Consider the following 17736-nt stretch of genomic DNA (forward strand, 5'->3'; position numbering starts at 1 on the left):
AGTCCTTTCATTCGAGGCAGGTTTTTCTTCCACTTCTGCTTCCTGAAAACCTGAAACACTGAATCAGCCCTACTAAAAATCCTTTTCCCAGAATGATCTCCTTTTGAGTTCCAGGGCACAGAATTCTCAAAGCTTACTTGGTCATCCTTGCCTTGAAACCATAATTCGTTAGCCAAGCTTGCAAAACTGAAGCAGATTTTAGATTCTTGAGCTCGGGGAACAAGTCTTGATGTTGCTGAACTTCTTCCTCATACAGCTTGGCATGCAGGTTAATACCCTTGCCATCTTGGTGCCACTGGGAAGAAGAAAACACCATTGCCATTCATCTTGGGGGTGTGGGGGGAAATGTAGAAGAGGAAAGGAAAGAAAGAAGGCTGCATTAACAGAGGGATAGAATCAAGATCACGTGAAGTGTTAATGCCAATTTACAATGCCTTGGTAAGGCCACACTTGGAATTCTGCATCCAGTTTTGGTCACCATGATGTAAAAAAGATGTCGAGACTCTAGAAAGTACAGAGAAGAGCAATGAAGATGATTAGAGGACTGAAGGCTAAAACATATAGGGAACGGTTGCTGGAATTGGGTATGTCTAGTTTAATGAAGAGAAGGACGAGGGGGGGACATGATAGCCGTGTTCCAATATCTCAGGGGCTGCCCCAAAGAAGAGGGAGCCAAGCTATTCTCCAAAGCATCTGAAAGCAGGACAAGAAGCAACGGAAGGAAACTAATCAAGGAGAGAAGCAACCTAGAACTAAGGAGAAACTTCCTGACAGAACAATTAACCAGTGGAACAACCTGCCTCCAGAAGCTGTGAATGTTCCAATACTGGAAGTTTTTAAGAAGAGACTGGACAGCCATTTGTCTGAAATGGTATAGGGTTTCTTCCCTGAGCAGGGAATTGAACTAGATGACCTCCAAGGTCCCTTCCTCCTCCTCCTCCTCCTCCTCCTCTTCATCATCAACACCATTATTTTTATTTATTTATTTATTTATTTATTTATTTATTTATTTATTTATTTATTTATTTTGGAGAAAAGTAGTGTGCAACCGTCTAAAGTTGTGATCCATGTTTCTAGTGTTGATTGGGGTGAAGCACATTCTTCCCTCCTGCTGATTTCTGCAGCAAGTTATCCATTTGTTCCACCTTTCCAACATAGGGGTATTCCCAGTGTTTATAAGACATACACCCTTCTGCTCTCCTTTCCTGTGTTACTCATTTTTTACCTCCAGTGACTTGATGTTGGGATTTTCCAGGGCTGCAGCGAGCTGGGACGGAAAATGTGGGAGGCTGGTCTTCCCTCCCAACTTCTTCTCATTCGGGCTTCTGGCACAGGTTGCCATCATCTATCAGGTGGGAGGAGGGGAAAAACAAACCCAGAAATGGCACTGGCTGTCGTATGTATTTTGCTGGACAAATAAAATAGCAGATTTATAGTTTATTTATAGTTAGAAATAGTGGTATTTCCTGCTGTCAGGGCACCACTGAACTGTGGAAAGAAATATAGAGTTAAAGGGACTGGATTGATGCAAACAGTAACAAGGTAATGATGTTTCAGAGTTGTACAGGATTTTTGGATTTCTTCATGCACAACTGGTTACTAAACTGTTTATAGGTAGTCCTCAACTTACAACAGTTCATTTACTGACTGTTCAGTTACAATGGCATTGAAAAAAAGTGACTTATGACCGTTTTTTAGAGTGACGACCTTTGCAGCATCCCCATGGTCATGTGATCAAAATTCAGATGCCATGCAACCGGTTCATATTTATGACCATTGTGGTGTCCTAGGGTCATGTGATCATCTTTTGTGACCTTTTGACGAGCAAAGTCAATGGGGTAGCTGGTTTCACTTGACAACCGGGTAAGTAACTTATCAACTTGCAGTGATTCACTTAACAGCTGTCGCAAGAAAGGTCATAAAATGGGGCAAAACTCACTTAACAAATGTCTCACTTAACAATAAAAATGTTGAGGCCAATTGTGGTCGTAAGTCGAGGACTATCTCTATGTCTATGGAGATTCTCAATGATCCAGGTCATGATTATCCCAAAGGTGCTTTTTCAAAATGCAACTGGACTTTCTTCATTTTTTTCCCCTTTGAAAACGTTTTGCTTCTCATCCGAGAAGCTTTTTCAGTTCTGACCAGAAGAACTGAAGCAGCTTCTTGGATGAGAAGCAGAATGTAAGCCAAGAAAGTCCAGTTGCCTTTTGGAAAAACCACCTTTGGGTAAATTGTTTGTGGTTACCAAAAAGCCAACTTAGAGCAGCCTTAAAAGACAAATGGCTCAAAGAAGCTCTAGGTAAAAATTCTGATTATTATAGCACCTTCTCTAGCAAGTGATGTCAAGTGAACTTTAGCACAAAAAACAGATACTTCTGAGGTGCCAAGGACAGATACGTTTTTTGGTGTCCTTCTGTGTCCTTCTCAGTCACCAACAACTGTTCCCTCTGTTAATTCAACTGCTCCCGCTGACGATTTCATTTGGCTTCTAATTTACCACTGGTTCATGAATTATGAGGATTTTAATAAATCCTGAAACCCCGAATGAGGATTTATTTTAAAAAGTTAAGGAGGTTCCGTTTCCCATTTTCACTGAGGTACACTTGGAAGCTACGGGCCTCCGAGCATCACTTTGTTGTTATCTTTCAAACTGAGGACTTCAAGGGATGTTGCCAACTCAAAAACAGATAAATAAGAGTTCTCACCACAGCTCTCTGAGACAGTTTGTCTAAAGCGTTGGTGAGTTTCCACTGCTCTGTCCAGCAGTGATTGGTTAGTAGGCCTTGGAGATATTAGTCCGTCTTCTTTAGGGCCAGTTGCTAAGCTACCAGGTCCATAGCATTCTGGTGCCACTCCATCAGTGGCTAAGAATCTAGATCTTTTCTTCTCTGCATCCCCAGAAATGCCTGCTACGTCCTCCATTAGCCTCTTAAACGACTTAATATGTTAGCTACAGAAAACGTGGCTGCCCTTGTCTCTTTTGCCACACTGCTGTAATTGTGCGAGATCAATAAGCATGGAAGGGCATTGAGCATTGGATGAATAGGATGTTTTCAGTGGATCTTTTTCTGATTTACCTAAACCTCTGCCCAATTCTTCCAAAGAAGGCATTGATGCTAGGAAAGGTGAAAGGAAGAAGAAGATAAACAGAGGATAAACAGCAGACAGGGGAATGGACTCAATTACGGTACAAATCTCTACACTTTTGGAAGACCAGAGAGACCTAGTTAGGGACAAATCTTCATGGAGGAAATTTATGTGGTCACTAATAACGGCAGTCAACAACAACTACAAATTGATGGCACATAATATTCTAGCAAACTAATGAGCACCAAAATGAAGAAGATAGATGATGATGATGATGATAGATAGATAGATAGATGATAGATAGATAGATAGATAGATAGATAGATAGATAGATAGATAGATAGATAGATAGATGATAGATCAGGGGTCTTCAAACTTGGCCCTTTTATGACTTGTGGACTTCAACTCCCAGAATTCCTCAGCCAGCTTTGCTGGCTGAGGAATTCTGGGAGTTGAAGTCCACAAGTCATAAAAGGGCCAAGTTTGAAGACCCCTGTGATAGATAGATAGATAGATAGATAGATAGATAGATAGATAGATAGATAGATAGATAGATAGAGGAAAGAAAGAAAGAAGAGAAAGAAAGAAGATAGAAAGAAAGAAGAAAGAAAGAAAGAAAGAAAGAGAGAGAGAAAGAAAGAAAGAAAGAAAGAAAGAAAGAAAGAAAGAAAGAAAGAAAGAAAGAAAGAAAGAAAGAAAGAAAGAAAGAAAGAAAGAAAGAGAAAGAACGCTGGCTGAGATATAGGGAAAGAAACCCAGCAGACCTGGAAAGGCTCCATTTGGAACCGTTCCAAGCCTGTACTGTATAGAAAAAGAAAAACTACAATTCCCGGCAGCCTCCGGGAAGCGCTGTTGCTAAGAGACCGTAGGCGGGGAGTCCAACTGTCGGCAGCCGGATTTTTCTCGGCATCGCTGCACAGGAAGCGCCGCGCGGGGCTGCTGGAGAGGTCGGGCTGCAAATGTGAGTGGGCGGGGGGGGGGCTTGATGGGGACGCGGGTGGGAGTGGGAGGGCACCTGGGGGAGCTTCTCCGGGAAGAGGGGGGGCTGTTGCTGGCATGCACCCCAAAGTAGGGGGTGGTTCGCGTCCCAGGGGGGGGGGAAATCGGGGTCCTTCGGGCTGGTGGGAGCTGGAAGCCTCATTCCTGGGCTTGGAAGTGGGGAGGGTGGCTATTAGAGGGTTCCGTTGCTCGTGACACGTGGATTTTGCGTTTTCCCCCGGAGCTGGCTTTGCAATTTTTTTGTTCACAACAACCCTGTGAGGTAGGACGGCAAGTGGGACCGGTCCCAGGACCCCCAGCGACCTGGGTGGGGGGGGGGGGGAGCAACCTGAATCCGGGTTTAAAGACGGAGCTCTGCGTTGCAGTGCTTGTACGGGTGCCCAGAGTTGTTGAGAGCTGAGTGGTAGACAAATTTAATAATGATTATTATTGTTGTTGTCACGGTTGTTATATTGTGCCGTCTGTTCGGTATTCCCCAGATGTTGTGGCTGTTCGTTTTGAGTGGAAGGAGCCTTCAGACGCCTAGCAAACTCTTTGCAATTTTTCCCCTTTCTTTGCACTGCTTGGTTATTTTTCTCCAGGGCTTCCTAAATTCACTCAAGGGGCTGCCTTCGTGAAACATGCTGAACAATAAACTAAACTAACCATCCCGGCTAGGTTATCCTGAGCCACGAACTAACCAACTATGGTCTCCCTGGATATTTGGACTAGGAGGTTCTGCAAAGCTCTGCTGCTAGCATGTGTTTTCATATACAGTATATATGAAAACACACACACACACACACACACACACACACACACACACACATATATGTATTGTTTACCTTCGTTGATTCGGTCGTTGAAATTAGGACATGAAACGTAAAAATGCAAGATACCATAAATTCTTCTGTTGATTGATTCCTTTCTGAGGGGTCCTTGGCGCTTTCTGAGCCTGCTTGTTTGTTTTGTTTTGAGTTTGCTTGTTTTCTTGCAGACATTTGATTACCCAATTAGGCAACCTCGTCAGTGCTAGTAAGGAGTGCCATTTGCACTCCTCAGTTTATGCACGGGTGGCTTGCCCTGTCAGTATTGGTGGGGGTGGTCTTAGAGATTCTTTGCTTGGGCTTCTTTGGCAGTTTCTTGCTTGGGGGTATCCTTTACCTGATTGTTGGTCTGGTGTTATCCTTGGAGTTAATCTATGCTGATCTGGGTGCTGATTGCTGGTGCTGATTGCTTGGGTCTTTTTGTTCCTTTGGGGGGCTGGGTGATTGTCTCATTTGCGTAGTCTACAGATGTTGTTAATGTCTGTGTGTCTGTGTGTCCATTGATGGCTGATTAGTCAGAATGCCAACCTAAGGTTGGCATAGCATAATCATAAGCCCATCCAATGTTGACCCCATGCCAGGAATGATTCTGCAGTGTATGCCTCCCAGCATACACAAAGGACAGCACAGCAGGAGGTTGATGGTGCAGATCAGCAGAGGGGCTGGACAGCTCCGGGCAATGACTGCTCACTCAGGATAAGCCTAATGACTTAAGCTGTTGACAGCCCCAGGCATGGTCAGCCTGGTGGGAAGCCAGGATCTACACCCATTGTCACCTGCACTGGCAGGAAGCCCAGGTTTGAACTGATTGGATGCCATCCACCTGGGCAGGTACAACTCACTTAGCAGGTTTCTCATTTAGCAGCATAAATGTTGGGCTCAGTTGTGGTTCTAAGTCGAGAAGTGGCAGAGAGAGGATCGTAGAGGAGGGAGAGGCAGGAAAGAAGGGGTAACTAGTTAGTTGCGCTTTCTACCTGCCTTATAGCTATAGCAAACCTTAGGTAGGCAGGTCCCCATCAACTGCAACCTAGCCTCAAGATTCCAAATGCGCTGATTAGCCCCTGCAAGGTAAGAACTTTTTTTTAATTTAGTTTTATTCATTTATAACATTAAATGTGAAAATACAAAAGCAAATAGAAGGGGACAACAGCAGGAAAAGGGGTGAAGAAAGGGGTGAAGAAAGGGAGGGGAAGAAACAAAAGGCATTGACTTCTGACTCTCTCTGTTGTCCTAAAATCAGACATTAAAATCAAATCTCAACTTTTTACATTTTTATAGTAGTATGCCCTAGCCTAGCCATTTCTCTACCGGCAAATCAGTGTAATCGGTAAAACCCAAAATCGTGATATCATTTTTTTGTCCAGCCCCTGAGCACAAAGTCCAGAAGCGGTTTCCAAGTTCTTTTCTTTTGTCAGCACAGTCCGTTTGGCCATCTCTGCTCATTCCATCAGCTTTTGTCACCCTTCGTCCGTCCGTGGTGGCATCCTTCCACTTTTGTGCACAGAGCAGTTTTGCTGCCATCGCCATGAGGACCCAGATTGTTGGGGGCAATTAAGCTGACTTTGTAAATAATGCCGCTTGGGGGGGGGTGTGAAAGCCCTAATAAGCAGGCATATACATAGAATGAAGGCTACTGCTAAGCACATTTGATTTGTGCTTAGATTGTAAGCCACCCTGAGTCTTCGGAGAAGGGCGGGATATAAATGGGATTAAAATAAAAAAATAAAATAAAAAAAATGTATAAAATCAGAGTTTCATTTCCCCCCCCCCCAGTTCTCTTTCCATTAGGCCCAGAAGGAAAGTTTCTGGTCTAATCTTTATGTTCGCTTTTAGAACTTTCTCCGTTAATATATGAATCCTACTCCCAATATTTATTTGCAAGGTAAGAAGAACTCCTGCTACAACCGTCTTCCTGCTCCATCTCTAGGGGAGTTTCCTTACACCAGCGTAAAGTTTGCCTTCCCAGCATTTTTCCCAGGTCAGAACTACCTGCCCATGGCTAGCCCTCCAAGCATCCATTACAAACGGGCCTCTTTCCTTCCTTTTTAGATCCTTGCAGTCCCGTGATTTCAAGCCAAACAGCCTTCCAACTGTATGTTTGCACAGTATTTGGCTCTTAACAGCCGTTTACCCTCCAAGCTGATAGAATAAACATCTCTATGCTGCACCTGGAAGAAGGCCAAGAATTAATCCTCCTCCTCCTCCTCCTCCCCCCTCTCCCTCCTCTCCCCTCCTCCCTCCCCCTCCTCCTCTTGGTGAGGGCAAAGCATTTGGCAGGCCTGATATTGTGCCAGCCAGCCAGTTATTGTCTTTATGCAAAATCAGGGACCATCCATTGTATTTGGCTTCTCCTGCAGGAAGGCAGGCACAGGAGATATTTAAAATTTGCTTTTAGGATGTTTCAAGGGAAGTTCAGAGACAGCTGTGGTTTTGCTCACTGTCTTTATGCCTGCCTAGCTGCCGGGGCAGCTTTCAGATATCTGCTGAGAGATATCTGATATCTTTGATGGGTGTATCTGCTCAGTGGAGACAGATTACCAGGGTTCGCCAAGCATGCTTTGTACTTGGAAAAGAGGCTCACAAGAGGTCATTGGCACGGATAGTTTTAGGAATCTCCTAGTTTTAAAGATGGTGCCTGGGTCGTTATCAGGACTAGAGGCTGTGAATATTGGACTGAGCTGCATCTGAATTTGAATTTGAATTTTATTGAATTTATATACCGCCCTTTCCCGAAGGACTCAGGGCGGTTTACAGGGTACTTAAAACATCAATACAAAAGTTAAAAACAATTTAAAAAGATTAAATTAAATCCCTGAAAAATATAAAAACCCCAATTAAAAACTCTCAGCCTGGGCCGGAAGGCTCGAAGAGCCAGGTCTTCAGGTCCCGGTGGAATGACCGAAGGTCGGGGGCAGTCCTCAGCTCCACGGGCAGCTGGTTCCAAAGGGCAGGCGCACCCACAGAGAAGGCCCTACCCCTGGGTGTTATCCGCCGGCAATCTTTTACCGCCGGCACCATGAGAAGGCCCTCCCTGTGCATCTGGAGGACCATAGGTGTCTTATCCCTAGCAAAAGGGGGGAAGATGGATAGAAGCAGGGCAGGCCTCTCTCTGATCAACGGGGTCTCCAGCTATTCAGAGCATTAGGCACCAAACCCAGCAGACTTGATGTCAACAAAACATTGCGATTCCAACAGGTTAACAACGACAGTAATATATAGGTAATCCTCAACTTACGACCACAATTGAGCCCAAGCTTTCTGTTGCTAAGTGTGAGACATTTGTTAAGTGAGCGTTGCCCCATTTTACGACTTGCCCCATTTGTTAAGTGAATCATTGCAGTTGTTTAAATTAGTAACTCGGTTGTTAAGTGAATCTGGCTTCCTCACTGAGGTCGCTTGTCCGAAAGTTGCAAAAGGGGATCACCTGGCCCCTCAGGACACTGCAACCGGCATAAACGTGAGTCAATTGTCAAGCATCTGAAGGTAAATCCCATGACTGTGAGGATGCTGCAATGGTCATAAGAGTGAAAAACGGTCATCGGTCGCTTTTTTCATTGCTGTTGTAACTTTGAAAGGTCACTAAGTGAACTTCTGTAAGTTGAGGGCGTCCTGTAACCAGTGGTTTTTTAAAGCAACTGTAATTCCTGCAAACCTTCTGATTAGTAAGTAGCTATTCTGCTGCAGTAGCTATTCTGGGCATGATTGAGGCACATAATGTGCAATGAATACAGTGGAAGGGAAGAGAAATAAATCTAATTTGTGCCTGACATTTTTCACTCCTTAATGATACAGTGGTTGATGATTGCATTCTTCCTTCCAACTCCCTCTCCTTCCCGATACCCACTCACACTTTATCCACAGTTCCATAGCAAACTCGGTTCTTGTTTGCAACAGGTTCCCCCAAAAGATGAGATTTTGCCATTCCTGGTCAGAATCTATGAAGCAAGGTTGAGATGTCGGAAGGTCCCTCCAGGATCACGGGTCCCATTCCTCCAGACCCTTCCCTGTGTCCGGATTATTACAGACGCCCGCTGTCAGGTCAGTATCTGCTTGTGTCCGTTCACCAGGCTGGACGATAAAGACGTCCTCCATCTGCATCCTACACCCACGACGGAATGGAGAGAGCTCTCCCAACAGTTTCTCCAAAAGGATGACTTTCAAATTGCTGAACTTCCATAAAGCCCAATCTGGGTAAACATCTGTATGGCCACCTTTACTGTGCAATTGATTTCTGTTTCCTGATCCCTGCCTCCGGCTTGCTGTCCTTGAGGATTTCGGAGAGTTTTCTGCAGCCAAAGCTCCACTGGTTCTGCTCTTAAGCGACTGACCCTTTCCTGATTTTTCTTTCTTTCTTTTTCTATCTTTTAGCACGAGGAAGGCTAGAAGGGAACTCTCTGAAATTGGATTTGCTTCCTGGCCCCATCCCTCCAGAATTCAGCCTCTACCCTGGGTGCTACAGCGCTCGCTGTCCGCAACCTCCTCCACGAATTAAGCCCAACGCCAGGGACATCTTGGAGAAGGGGCAAAAGGGCACCGTCGGAGTTCTCCTGAAGCTAGATGAGATCTCCTTCTTTGAGGAACTGAGGCCCAAACGTAAGTGGAGCAGCTGCCTGTGGATTGCCAAATCCCACAGATGTTGGTAGAGTTTTGTCTAAGCTGCCAGTTAGCTCCTTAGACCTGTTCTACCTTCTGCTCTGGGGCTCAGTTTGGGCCAAGGTGTCTTCAGAGGACATCCCAAGAAGCCGCCTTTTTCCTTTCGGGGTGCAGGCAGGGATCAGAAAGACCACGAGAAGGAGAATCTGAGGCGAATGAGAGAGATCCAGCGGAAGTGCCGAGAGAAAGAACAAGCGCGGCAGCTGAGTCAACCCAAGCCCGTGAAAGCCCTGTGGAAGTCACAGAAGTATGAAAACGTGGAATCCAAAGTCAAGGCAAAATTGCAGGTATTGCCCAGGCCATTCCTTACTCCCCTTAATTAATGCAGTAGAGCAAGGGGTCTTCAAACTTGGCCCTTTGATGACTTGTGGACTTCAACTCCCAGAATTCCTCAGCCAGCGTGCACGCTGGCTGAGGAATTCTGGGAGTTGAAGTCCACAAGTCATCAAAGGGCCAAGTTTGAAGACCCCCTGCAGTAGAAAACAGTCCGGCATATCAGCTAAAGTGGTTTTTCTCCACCAGAGCAAGCTTTCCAGATTTGGGCCCTTTAACTCTCAGAATTCTTGGCAATAGAATTGGTTGCTTGGGTTAAGGAATTTGCAACTGTGGGGTCTTTGGTGCTCTCTGAGCTTGGGTGTTTCCTTGCAAACGTTTCACTATCCAACTAGGTAACGCCATCAGTGCTAGAAAAAAGTGGGATTTGCTCTCAATTTATATTCTGGTGTTTTGCCCTGTCAGTCTTGGTAGATCCTTGATTAGGATTGCTGTTAGCTTGTTTGCCTAACTTGATAGTTCCTTGATTGTAGCATTGTTTACCTCTTGATGGTTGATCTAGTATTAATCTGGAACTTTTTTTTTTCTGATCATGCAGTGCTTTCCCCCCCCTCCCTCTTTTTAAAAAATACATATTATATTGTATCCATGGGAATAAAATACAAAACAGAAACAAAAAAACATACGCCCAACAGTGACAACAACAAAAAATGAATATGTACAAACAAGGAATAAAAGAGAAAGAAAATGACTCAAACAATCAAATAAGTCCACCATTAAACATAGAAAAAAAATCTACCCTGGCTGGGTGCTAAAAATAAAATTTAAAAAAAAAACGGATAAATTCTCCTCCCCTTACAAAATGGGTCCGCAGATAGTTTTTTTCACTTTTATATATGTTCAATGTAGGGTCGATTCCATTATTAGATAGAGACCTGCTCATCTGAAATATTTGTTTCTATAATATATTTTTCGGGTTAAGTAAGGATATGCAGTACTTCCCCCCCCCCCATCTTTTTTCAAGTAGTTGTTCCTTCTCTTTGTGGGTTTTGCAGGAGAGTCCCAGCCCCCCAAATCCTGACACTCAAAACTACTTGAGGGCCTATTCTCGCAGTGGCACAGGAATTCGTCCACGGCGGTCGCCATCCCCAAACCCTTCCCGGTTGGGCGAAATGGATACAGGAGCTGCCCCAGCTCAGAACGGGAATGGCAAGGTTTGTGTGTGTAAATAATAATAATAATAATAATAATAATAATAATAATAATAATAATAATAATGATGATGATGATGATGATGATGATGATGATGATGATGTTGGAAGGGACCTTGGAAGTCATCTAGTCCAACCTCCTGCTCAGGCAGGAAACCGGAATTGTGGGAGTTGAAACACACACACACACACACACACACACACACACACACACACACACACACACAAAATCAACTTATAAGCAATGGGGAAGCCAGATTCACTTAACACAATTGTGTTACCAACTTAACAACTGGAGTGATTCTCTTAACAATTGTGGGCATCAAGGTGGTAACATGGGGCAAAATTCGCTTTACAAATGTTTCACTTAGCAGCAGACATTTTGGGCTCAATTGCGGTAAGCAAAGGACTGCCGATAATTGGGAGGGGAGAAGAAAGTAAGGGGCAAGGAAAGTGAGGAATAGGAATATGACTAATGTTTCTAAACTACAGTTCCCAGCTTCCTTCACTCTCGACAGCTATGGATGCTGGGAGATGTAGTTCAACCTCTGCAAAACATGACAAAAGGCAGGGAGCTGCCTCTGTCCAACATGCGGAACCGAAATAAAGTCTGCTCGGTGGCACTGTTATATATATATTACGGGAATCCAGATTGTGGTGTGTTCAGCAAAGCGTGGCTAAAACAAGTGAGACTTAGGTTGCACGTGAACTCAGAAAGCAGCATTGCTCACTAGATGCATTAAGCCAGACTTGCTTCTATTTGTGCACCTCAAGTGTTAATACCCCTTTATAATGCCTTGGTAAATGCACACTTGGAGTATTGGATCCAGATTTGGTCACCATGATATAAAAAAAAATGTTGAGACTCTGGAAAGAGTGCAGAGAAGAGCAAGAAACATGATCAGGGGACTGACGGATAAAACATGTGAAGAACGATTGTAGGAATTGGATATGTCTAGAGTCTAGTGAAAAGAAGGAGTAGTGGGTGAAATGATAGCTGTCTTCCAGTATTTGGGGGGGGGGGCTGTCACACAGAAGAGGGGTCGACCTATTCTCCAAAGCACCTGAAGGCAGGACAAGAAGCAATGGATGGAAACTAATCAAGAAGCAACCTAGAACTAAGGAGAAATTTCCTGTCAGTGAGAACAATTAACCAGTGGAACTCCTTGCCTCCAGAAGTTGTAGGTGCTCCAACACTGGAAGCTTTTGAGAAGAGATTGGACAGCCACTTGTCTGGAATGGGATAGGTCTCCTGCTTGAGCAGGGGGTTGGACTAGAAGGCCTCCAAGGCCCCTTCCAACTCTGTTATTCTGTTTTACAAACGCAGCCATCATGCTCAATCCTCTAAATGAGGCTGGACAACCCATATTTGACACCCATCCCTCCCAAAGCCCATTTATGTAGCCCCTGACTCCAAGATAGTGATCCACCCCTGCAGGAAGCCACCATTAAACAATCATGCCTTGGCCCAGTGGGTGGGTTGCCACCACCCAGAAGCTCTCTGCTTGTTATCGTCACACTCTCTCTTTCCATTCCAGGTCCCAGAGAATAGCAGTAACGTGGATTTTGTCAGCCACAATGCCCAAAATGCGAAACGCGCCTCCTTACAACGCTCACGTTCCCTGCAGTCAATCAACAAAGTCCTGGAGCAGAAGCAGAAAGATCTGGAAGAGTACAACACGAAGCAGAAAGGCCACGTGCCCCGCTAGTAAGCTCTCTGGGCTGGCTGAGGTGATAATGGGCTGCAGGCCAGCCTGTCTAGGGGGTGGGAGGTTGGGAACGTTTGTGCTGTCCTTTGGCAGAGGGCCACTCATCTCCGGTACTTTAACGGCTCAGAGCTTGTCAAATTCAGCTTTGGAACCATAAGGTCTAGAAACGTGAATTGACCAACAAATGGAAGGTGAGATTCTTCTGGTTTTACAGTCTGTTTTGCTGTCGGTGCTAGAAACTAAAATCGGTACTTATGGATCCAGTTTCAAAAAGGTGCTTCAGGACAGACCAAACGTTTTCTTGTAGCTATCCCCTCCTCTGAGTTCCATTGCTAAAAGGTTGGCTTGGTGACCATGCCAAAAAGAGAGAGCGTTTTGGCTCTTGGTTTATTTTTTTCTAAGAAACTGGACCTGGAAAAGGCCCTTCCTTCCTTCCTTCCTTCCTCCCTTCCTTCCTCCCTCCGTCCCTCCCTCCCTCCCTTTCCTGTCTCCACTTTGCCATTCTTTTGAGTTCCTCTTTCTGCTCTATGCAGCCTGGTTGAGCGGAAGGACCACTGGCGCAAAGAAGCTGAGGAACGCCTGCGTAACACACCTGATCCTGAAACGCCGCCAGGCCACGCCATGATGCCAGAGAACCAGCGCCTGGAAACCCTCAAGAACCTCAAAGAGAGTAAGAAGGGTGGAGGTGAAACCCTCTGAAACCGCTTCTTGTAGACGTCAAACACACACACACACACACACACACACACACTTAATCAGGATAAGGAAAGGGCTAAGGGTTATGCTAAGGTTAGGCTTAGGTTTCAGGCGTTACATTTTCCTCTTCCTTGCTTTCTTGCCCTATTGAGTTTTTAATCTCTTGGAATTTAAATAGAGGGTGGGTTTACTCTAAGATTTAAGGGACATGTTTGCAGCAAACCCGATTTTTCAGAATCCTGGCGTTATCCGATAAGCGTATGCAACCAAGGATTGGCATCATGCATTGTGCTGAGCCGTGATTCATGTAGTCGCGGCTCATTGAATATCCCACATCACTGGCTAGTTGTATACAGCATAACAGAGCCATAGAACCTGGCTCACAAATCCAAATGGCTGAGTTCGCACGACCAAGTACACCTAAAAACATATCTGTTTGAACAATCCGGTCTGGTCTGACAGGTTCTGTTGTAATTATTGTTTTAAGGTAACTATCTTCTGCATTTGGGCAAAATTAGGGTTTAATTTGTTTTCAATATCTGTATTTGTGCATTCTGATATTTATGTCACTGTTCACCGCCCTGAGTCCTTAGGGAGAAGGGCGGTATACAAATCAAATCAAATCAAATCAAATCAATCAATCAATCAATAAATAAATAAATAAATCCCAAATAAACCACATTACAGCTTGGGGGGGGGGGCAACACGTTTATGGGGCCAACTGGAGCCACTGAAGAAGACAGGCTGTTAGAATTGCCCACTGATGGTGCTCCTTTTCCTCCCCATCTCTTTCCTGTAGGCCAAGAGAAGTTCTTGAAGGAGTTCCTGTTGCTTCCGATGAGAATCGATACGTTGAGTGTTCAAACCCGTCGGGTTTCTTTAGAGAAGAAGCTGTCACAGATTGAAGAGGCTCTCAAAATCTTCTCCAGACCCAAAGTCTTCATCAAGTTGGACTCCTAAGCACAGAGGCCATCTGGCCTCTGGCCTCTCCAGCCTTTTGCACTTCAGGTCCCAGGTGGCTTTGCTTCCTCACACGGTAGTTCCCGCAGTGTAGGTTTGTCTCGTCGCGTTGTCCGTTGTTCCTGCTGTGAGTCCTGATTTTTTTCAGCCCAAGGGAGCAAATCTGTGTTTCTTGGTCAGGCGTGGGCAACCTGTGCAGGTGGTGACACTCCAGACCTGGGATGACGAAAGCTGGAACCAAAGAACTTTTGGTGGGCCGAGAGAGCCGTTTCCCAAACAAACCTTCTCAAGAATGTCTTATTTTTCAGGCAAAGGGGGAAGATCGTTCTCTTAAAAAAGGAAAAAGTACACATTTCAGCAGCTTCGCAAGCTTAAAGAGGAGTATGTGCATTTTTAACCTAGATGATTGGAGAGTTTAAAACAAAGCACATATTGTAAGCAAGCTTGTGAGTTGGAAGTTGTGAGGGGCCTTCCTAAGTAATTCTAAAGGATTCTTCAGTGTTGATAGCACCGGTCTTTTTTTTTTAAATGGTTTTTTAAAGCATCAAACAATTCCCTTTAAATCTCAATTAGGGTGATTTTTCTCCTTTCAAAGAACTTTCCAAAAAAAAAAACTTCATGTGCAACTTGAAGGAGAACTGGTGGAAGGAAGTTGCAGGTTTTCTCAACCTCTTGTCAAATTTAATATCTGAGCTTTGTTGATCTGGTTTGTGCTGCCATCTGCTGATGGACCCAATAAATGTTGGAAGAAGGTTCACTGCAAATCAAGGACCTAAATCAGGGGTAGGCAACCTCGGCTCTTTTATGACTCGTGGACTTCAACTCCCAGAATTCCTCAGCCAGGCACGCTAGCTGAGGAATTCTGGAAGTTGAAGTCCACGAGTCATAAAAGAGCCGAGGTTGCCTACCCCTGACCTAAATTAACAAGCTAAGTGTTTACTCTGAGGTTGGTGCCCTTGGCAAGTCTGGCATGACTTAAGCTGTGACCCACCACAGTGGTGATGCTGCAATACTTGTGTGAGGATCCATTGTAAGTTACTTTTTTCAGTGCCGTGACTTTGGTCACAAGTTGAGGACTATTTGTAAGAGATGCTGTCCTAATCCATCTCGATCTCTTTGCCATTCTCAGCAAAACGTGAGTTTACCCCTAGCTGTATATTGCTAAGCCAGAAGAGTCATCAAAACAGCACAGACTCCCTGTCTCTACAGGTGAGACTTGCAGCCCCAAACCAAAAGCCTGGGACACAACCCCCCACTGTCTTTGCATACATCGCCACTGAGTTGCGGTGGACTTGGGCCCATTAGCAGAACAAGAGAACTTCGGTCTTCCAAGGGGACAGTCAGAATGATTTAAGGTTTCGGGTGATGGATTTTTTGAGGGGCCGGGGGGGGGGCAGCTGAAAACCAACGGTCAGTAAGCTTGGTACTAAACGAGGCATTTATATGGAATGCTAATTTGTAAACGTATTAAATAACACTCATTGACTGTTATATCCCGGCTGCTAAATAGTTTTTTTCTGGAGCACTGCTGGGCAGCACAAATAATGAAAATGCTGGGGATGATAGTTTGGATGCATGAAAGATAGATAGATAGATAGATAGATAGATAGATAGATAGATAGATAGATAGATAGATAGATAGATAGATAGAGAGGCAGGCAGGCAGGCAGGCAGGCAGATGATAGAGATAGATAGATAGATAGATAGATAGATAGATAGATAGATAGATAGATAGATAGATAGATAGATAGATAGATAGATAGATAGACAGAGAGACAGACAAACAAACAGATATAAACACACTTCAATCTTTGCTGGTTTTGCTTTAAAGTGAACAAGAATAATCTGGGTCTTTGTAATTTAAAAAGTGAATGAAGTTTCCAGCTGACCAGTCATTCGAGTGCTGTTAGCCTGGCTGTAGGAGAGAAGCAGACCCTGACTTGCTGCGATCAAAAGTTTTGGCTTAAAAGAATCAGTCTGTCTCTGCTTCAGGTTTTTTTCTCCCCTTTTTGTTCTCTTTTGTTTGGCTGAAGAAGATTTAAGTTAAGCGCGTGGCCCCCATTTCCTAATCATTAATGAAAAGACGGTAGAGGGGTGTTTAGCAGGATAAGGTGACTTTAGCCTCTCAAAGACCCCCGTGTACATCAAGAACACAGTGTGGACATCAGGATCTGTCACCTTAATGAGAAATAAGATAATTTACAAACCTGCTGCCTTCCGGACAGATGGAACTACAATTCTATACAGGTAGTCCTCAACTCATGACCACAGTTAAGCCCAAAATTTCTGTTGCTAAGTGAAAGATTTAAGTGAGTTTTGCCCCATTTTACGACCTTTCTTGCCACCATTGTTAAGTGAACCACTGCAGTTGTTCATTTAATAACACGACAGTTAAGTGAATCTGGCTTCCCCATTGACTTTACTTGTCAGAAGGTTGCAAAAGGGGGTCACGTGACCCCTGGACACTGCAACCGTCATAAATATGAACTAGTTGCCAAGCATCTGAATTTGGATTACGTAACTACCGGGCTGCTGCAGTGTTGCAAGAGTAGAAAATGGCCCTGTGTCACTTTTTTCAGGACTGTGGTAACTTTGAACGGCCATTAAATGAACTGTTGTAAGTCGAGGACAACCTGCAGTCAGGCAAGTCTTTAAAGTGCTTGAAGGTTCCTCCTTACTGCAGACCACTTCTAAAAAATGAAAACAATTCCCCTTGTCTACTGCCCTTCCAACATATACCCAATTCCCGCCAGCAGGCATTGAATAGCATCCTGGGAGAAAATGAGACCATTTTGGGATCTTCATCAAGGTGGTCCTGGCATAAGCCACTTAGTTTTATTTATTTTATTTTAATTCCATTTATATCCCACCCTTCTCCGAAGACTCAGGGCGGCTTACAAGCTTAGCAGTAGCCTTCATTCTATGTATATGCCTGCTTATTAGGGCTTTCACACACACCCCCAAGCGGCATTATTACAAAGTCAGCTTATTGCCCCCAACAATCTGGGTCCTCATTTTACCTACCTGGGAAGGATGGAAGGCTGAGTCAACCTTGAGCCTGGTGGGACTCGAACCTGCACTAATTGCAGGCAGCTGGTGTTACTTAAGGAGGCATTAGCCCACTGCTCCACCAAGGCTCATCTCTATTATCTCAGGCAGATTTCTTTGCTGACTTGCTAAAAGCCCTGGGAGTGTTTTTGGCTAGTGGGGAGTGGGGCGTGGGTGGGCTTTTCCCCTCATCTGCCTGCCATAGAGACTGAGGAAGGGGCGTGGCGGGGGGGGGACTCCCCTCCGCTGAATTTGCCAAGCCACCACTTCAAACAGACAGAGCTGCCCCTC

At 44.8% G+C, this 17736-nt stretch overlaps 2 protein-coding genes across 5 annotated transcripts in view; one reads left to right on the forward strand and one right to left on the reverse strand.

The window, feature by feature from the left end:
- LOC310645213 (uncharacterized protein C16orf86 homolog) overlaps positions 1 to 3348 on the reverse strand; it is a 10108-nt gene extending 6760 nt beyond the window's left edge. For all 3 annotated transcript variants that reach the window (XR_014493437.1, XM_083370769.1, XM_083370768.1), the window contains exons 1-3: positions 2709 to 3348; positions 1226 to 1345; positions 138 to 295 (exon numbers count right to left, since the gene is read on the reverse strand). Coding sequence is in view for 2 of the 3 variants with exons in the window: in XM_083370769.1 (XP_083226895.1) it covers positions 138 to 295; positions 1226 to 1345 (278 nt within the window). In the remaining variant the exon portion in view is untranslated. The remainder of the gene's footprint in view (positions 1 to 137; positions 296 to 1225; positions 1346 to 2708) is intronic.
- The window catches only part of ENKD1 (enkurin domain containing 1), a 22195-nt gene extending 6396 nt beyond the window's left edge, over positions 1 to 15799 (forward strand). The window contains exons 1-8 of one of the 2 annotated variants that reach the window (XM_083370764.1): positions 3575 to 4051; positions 8790 to 8933; positions 9264 to 9488; positions 9663 to 9835; positions 10877 to 11035; positions 12571 to 12740; positions 13275 to 13411; positions 14237 to 15799. In XM_083370764.1, the coding sequence (XP_083226890.1) occupies positions 8849 to 8933; positions 9264 to 9488; positions 9663 to 9835; positions 10877 to 11035; positions 12571 to 12740; positions 13275 to 13411; positions 14237 to 14397 (1110 nt within the window). In that variant the 5' untranslated portion in view covers positions 3575 to 4051; positions 8790 to 8848 and the 3' untranslated portion in view covers positions 14398 to 15799. Of the gene's footprint in view, positions 1 to 3574; positions 4052 to 8789; positions 8934 to 9263; positions 9489 to 9662; positions 9836 to 10876; positions 11036 to 12570; positions 12741 to 13274; positions 13412 to 14236 lie in introns of those variants that run through there. The other variant, XM_083370763.1, reaches the window with a different exon arrangement.
- Positions 15800 to 17736: the final 1937 nt, after the last annotated feature.

This window comes from Vipera ursinii (assembly GCF_947247035.1).
Source record: "Vipera ursinii genome assembly, chromosome: 10".
Lineage (NCBI taxonomy): Eukaryota > Metazoa > Chordata > Lepidosauria > Squamata > Viperidae > Vipera > Vipera ursinii.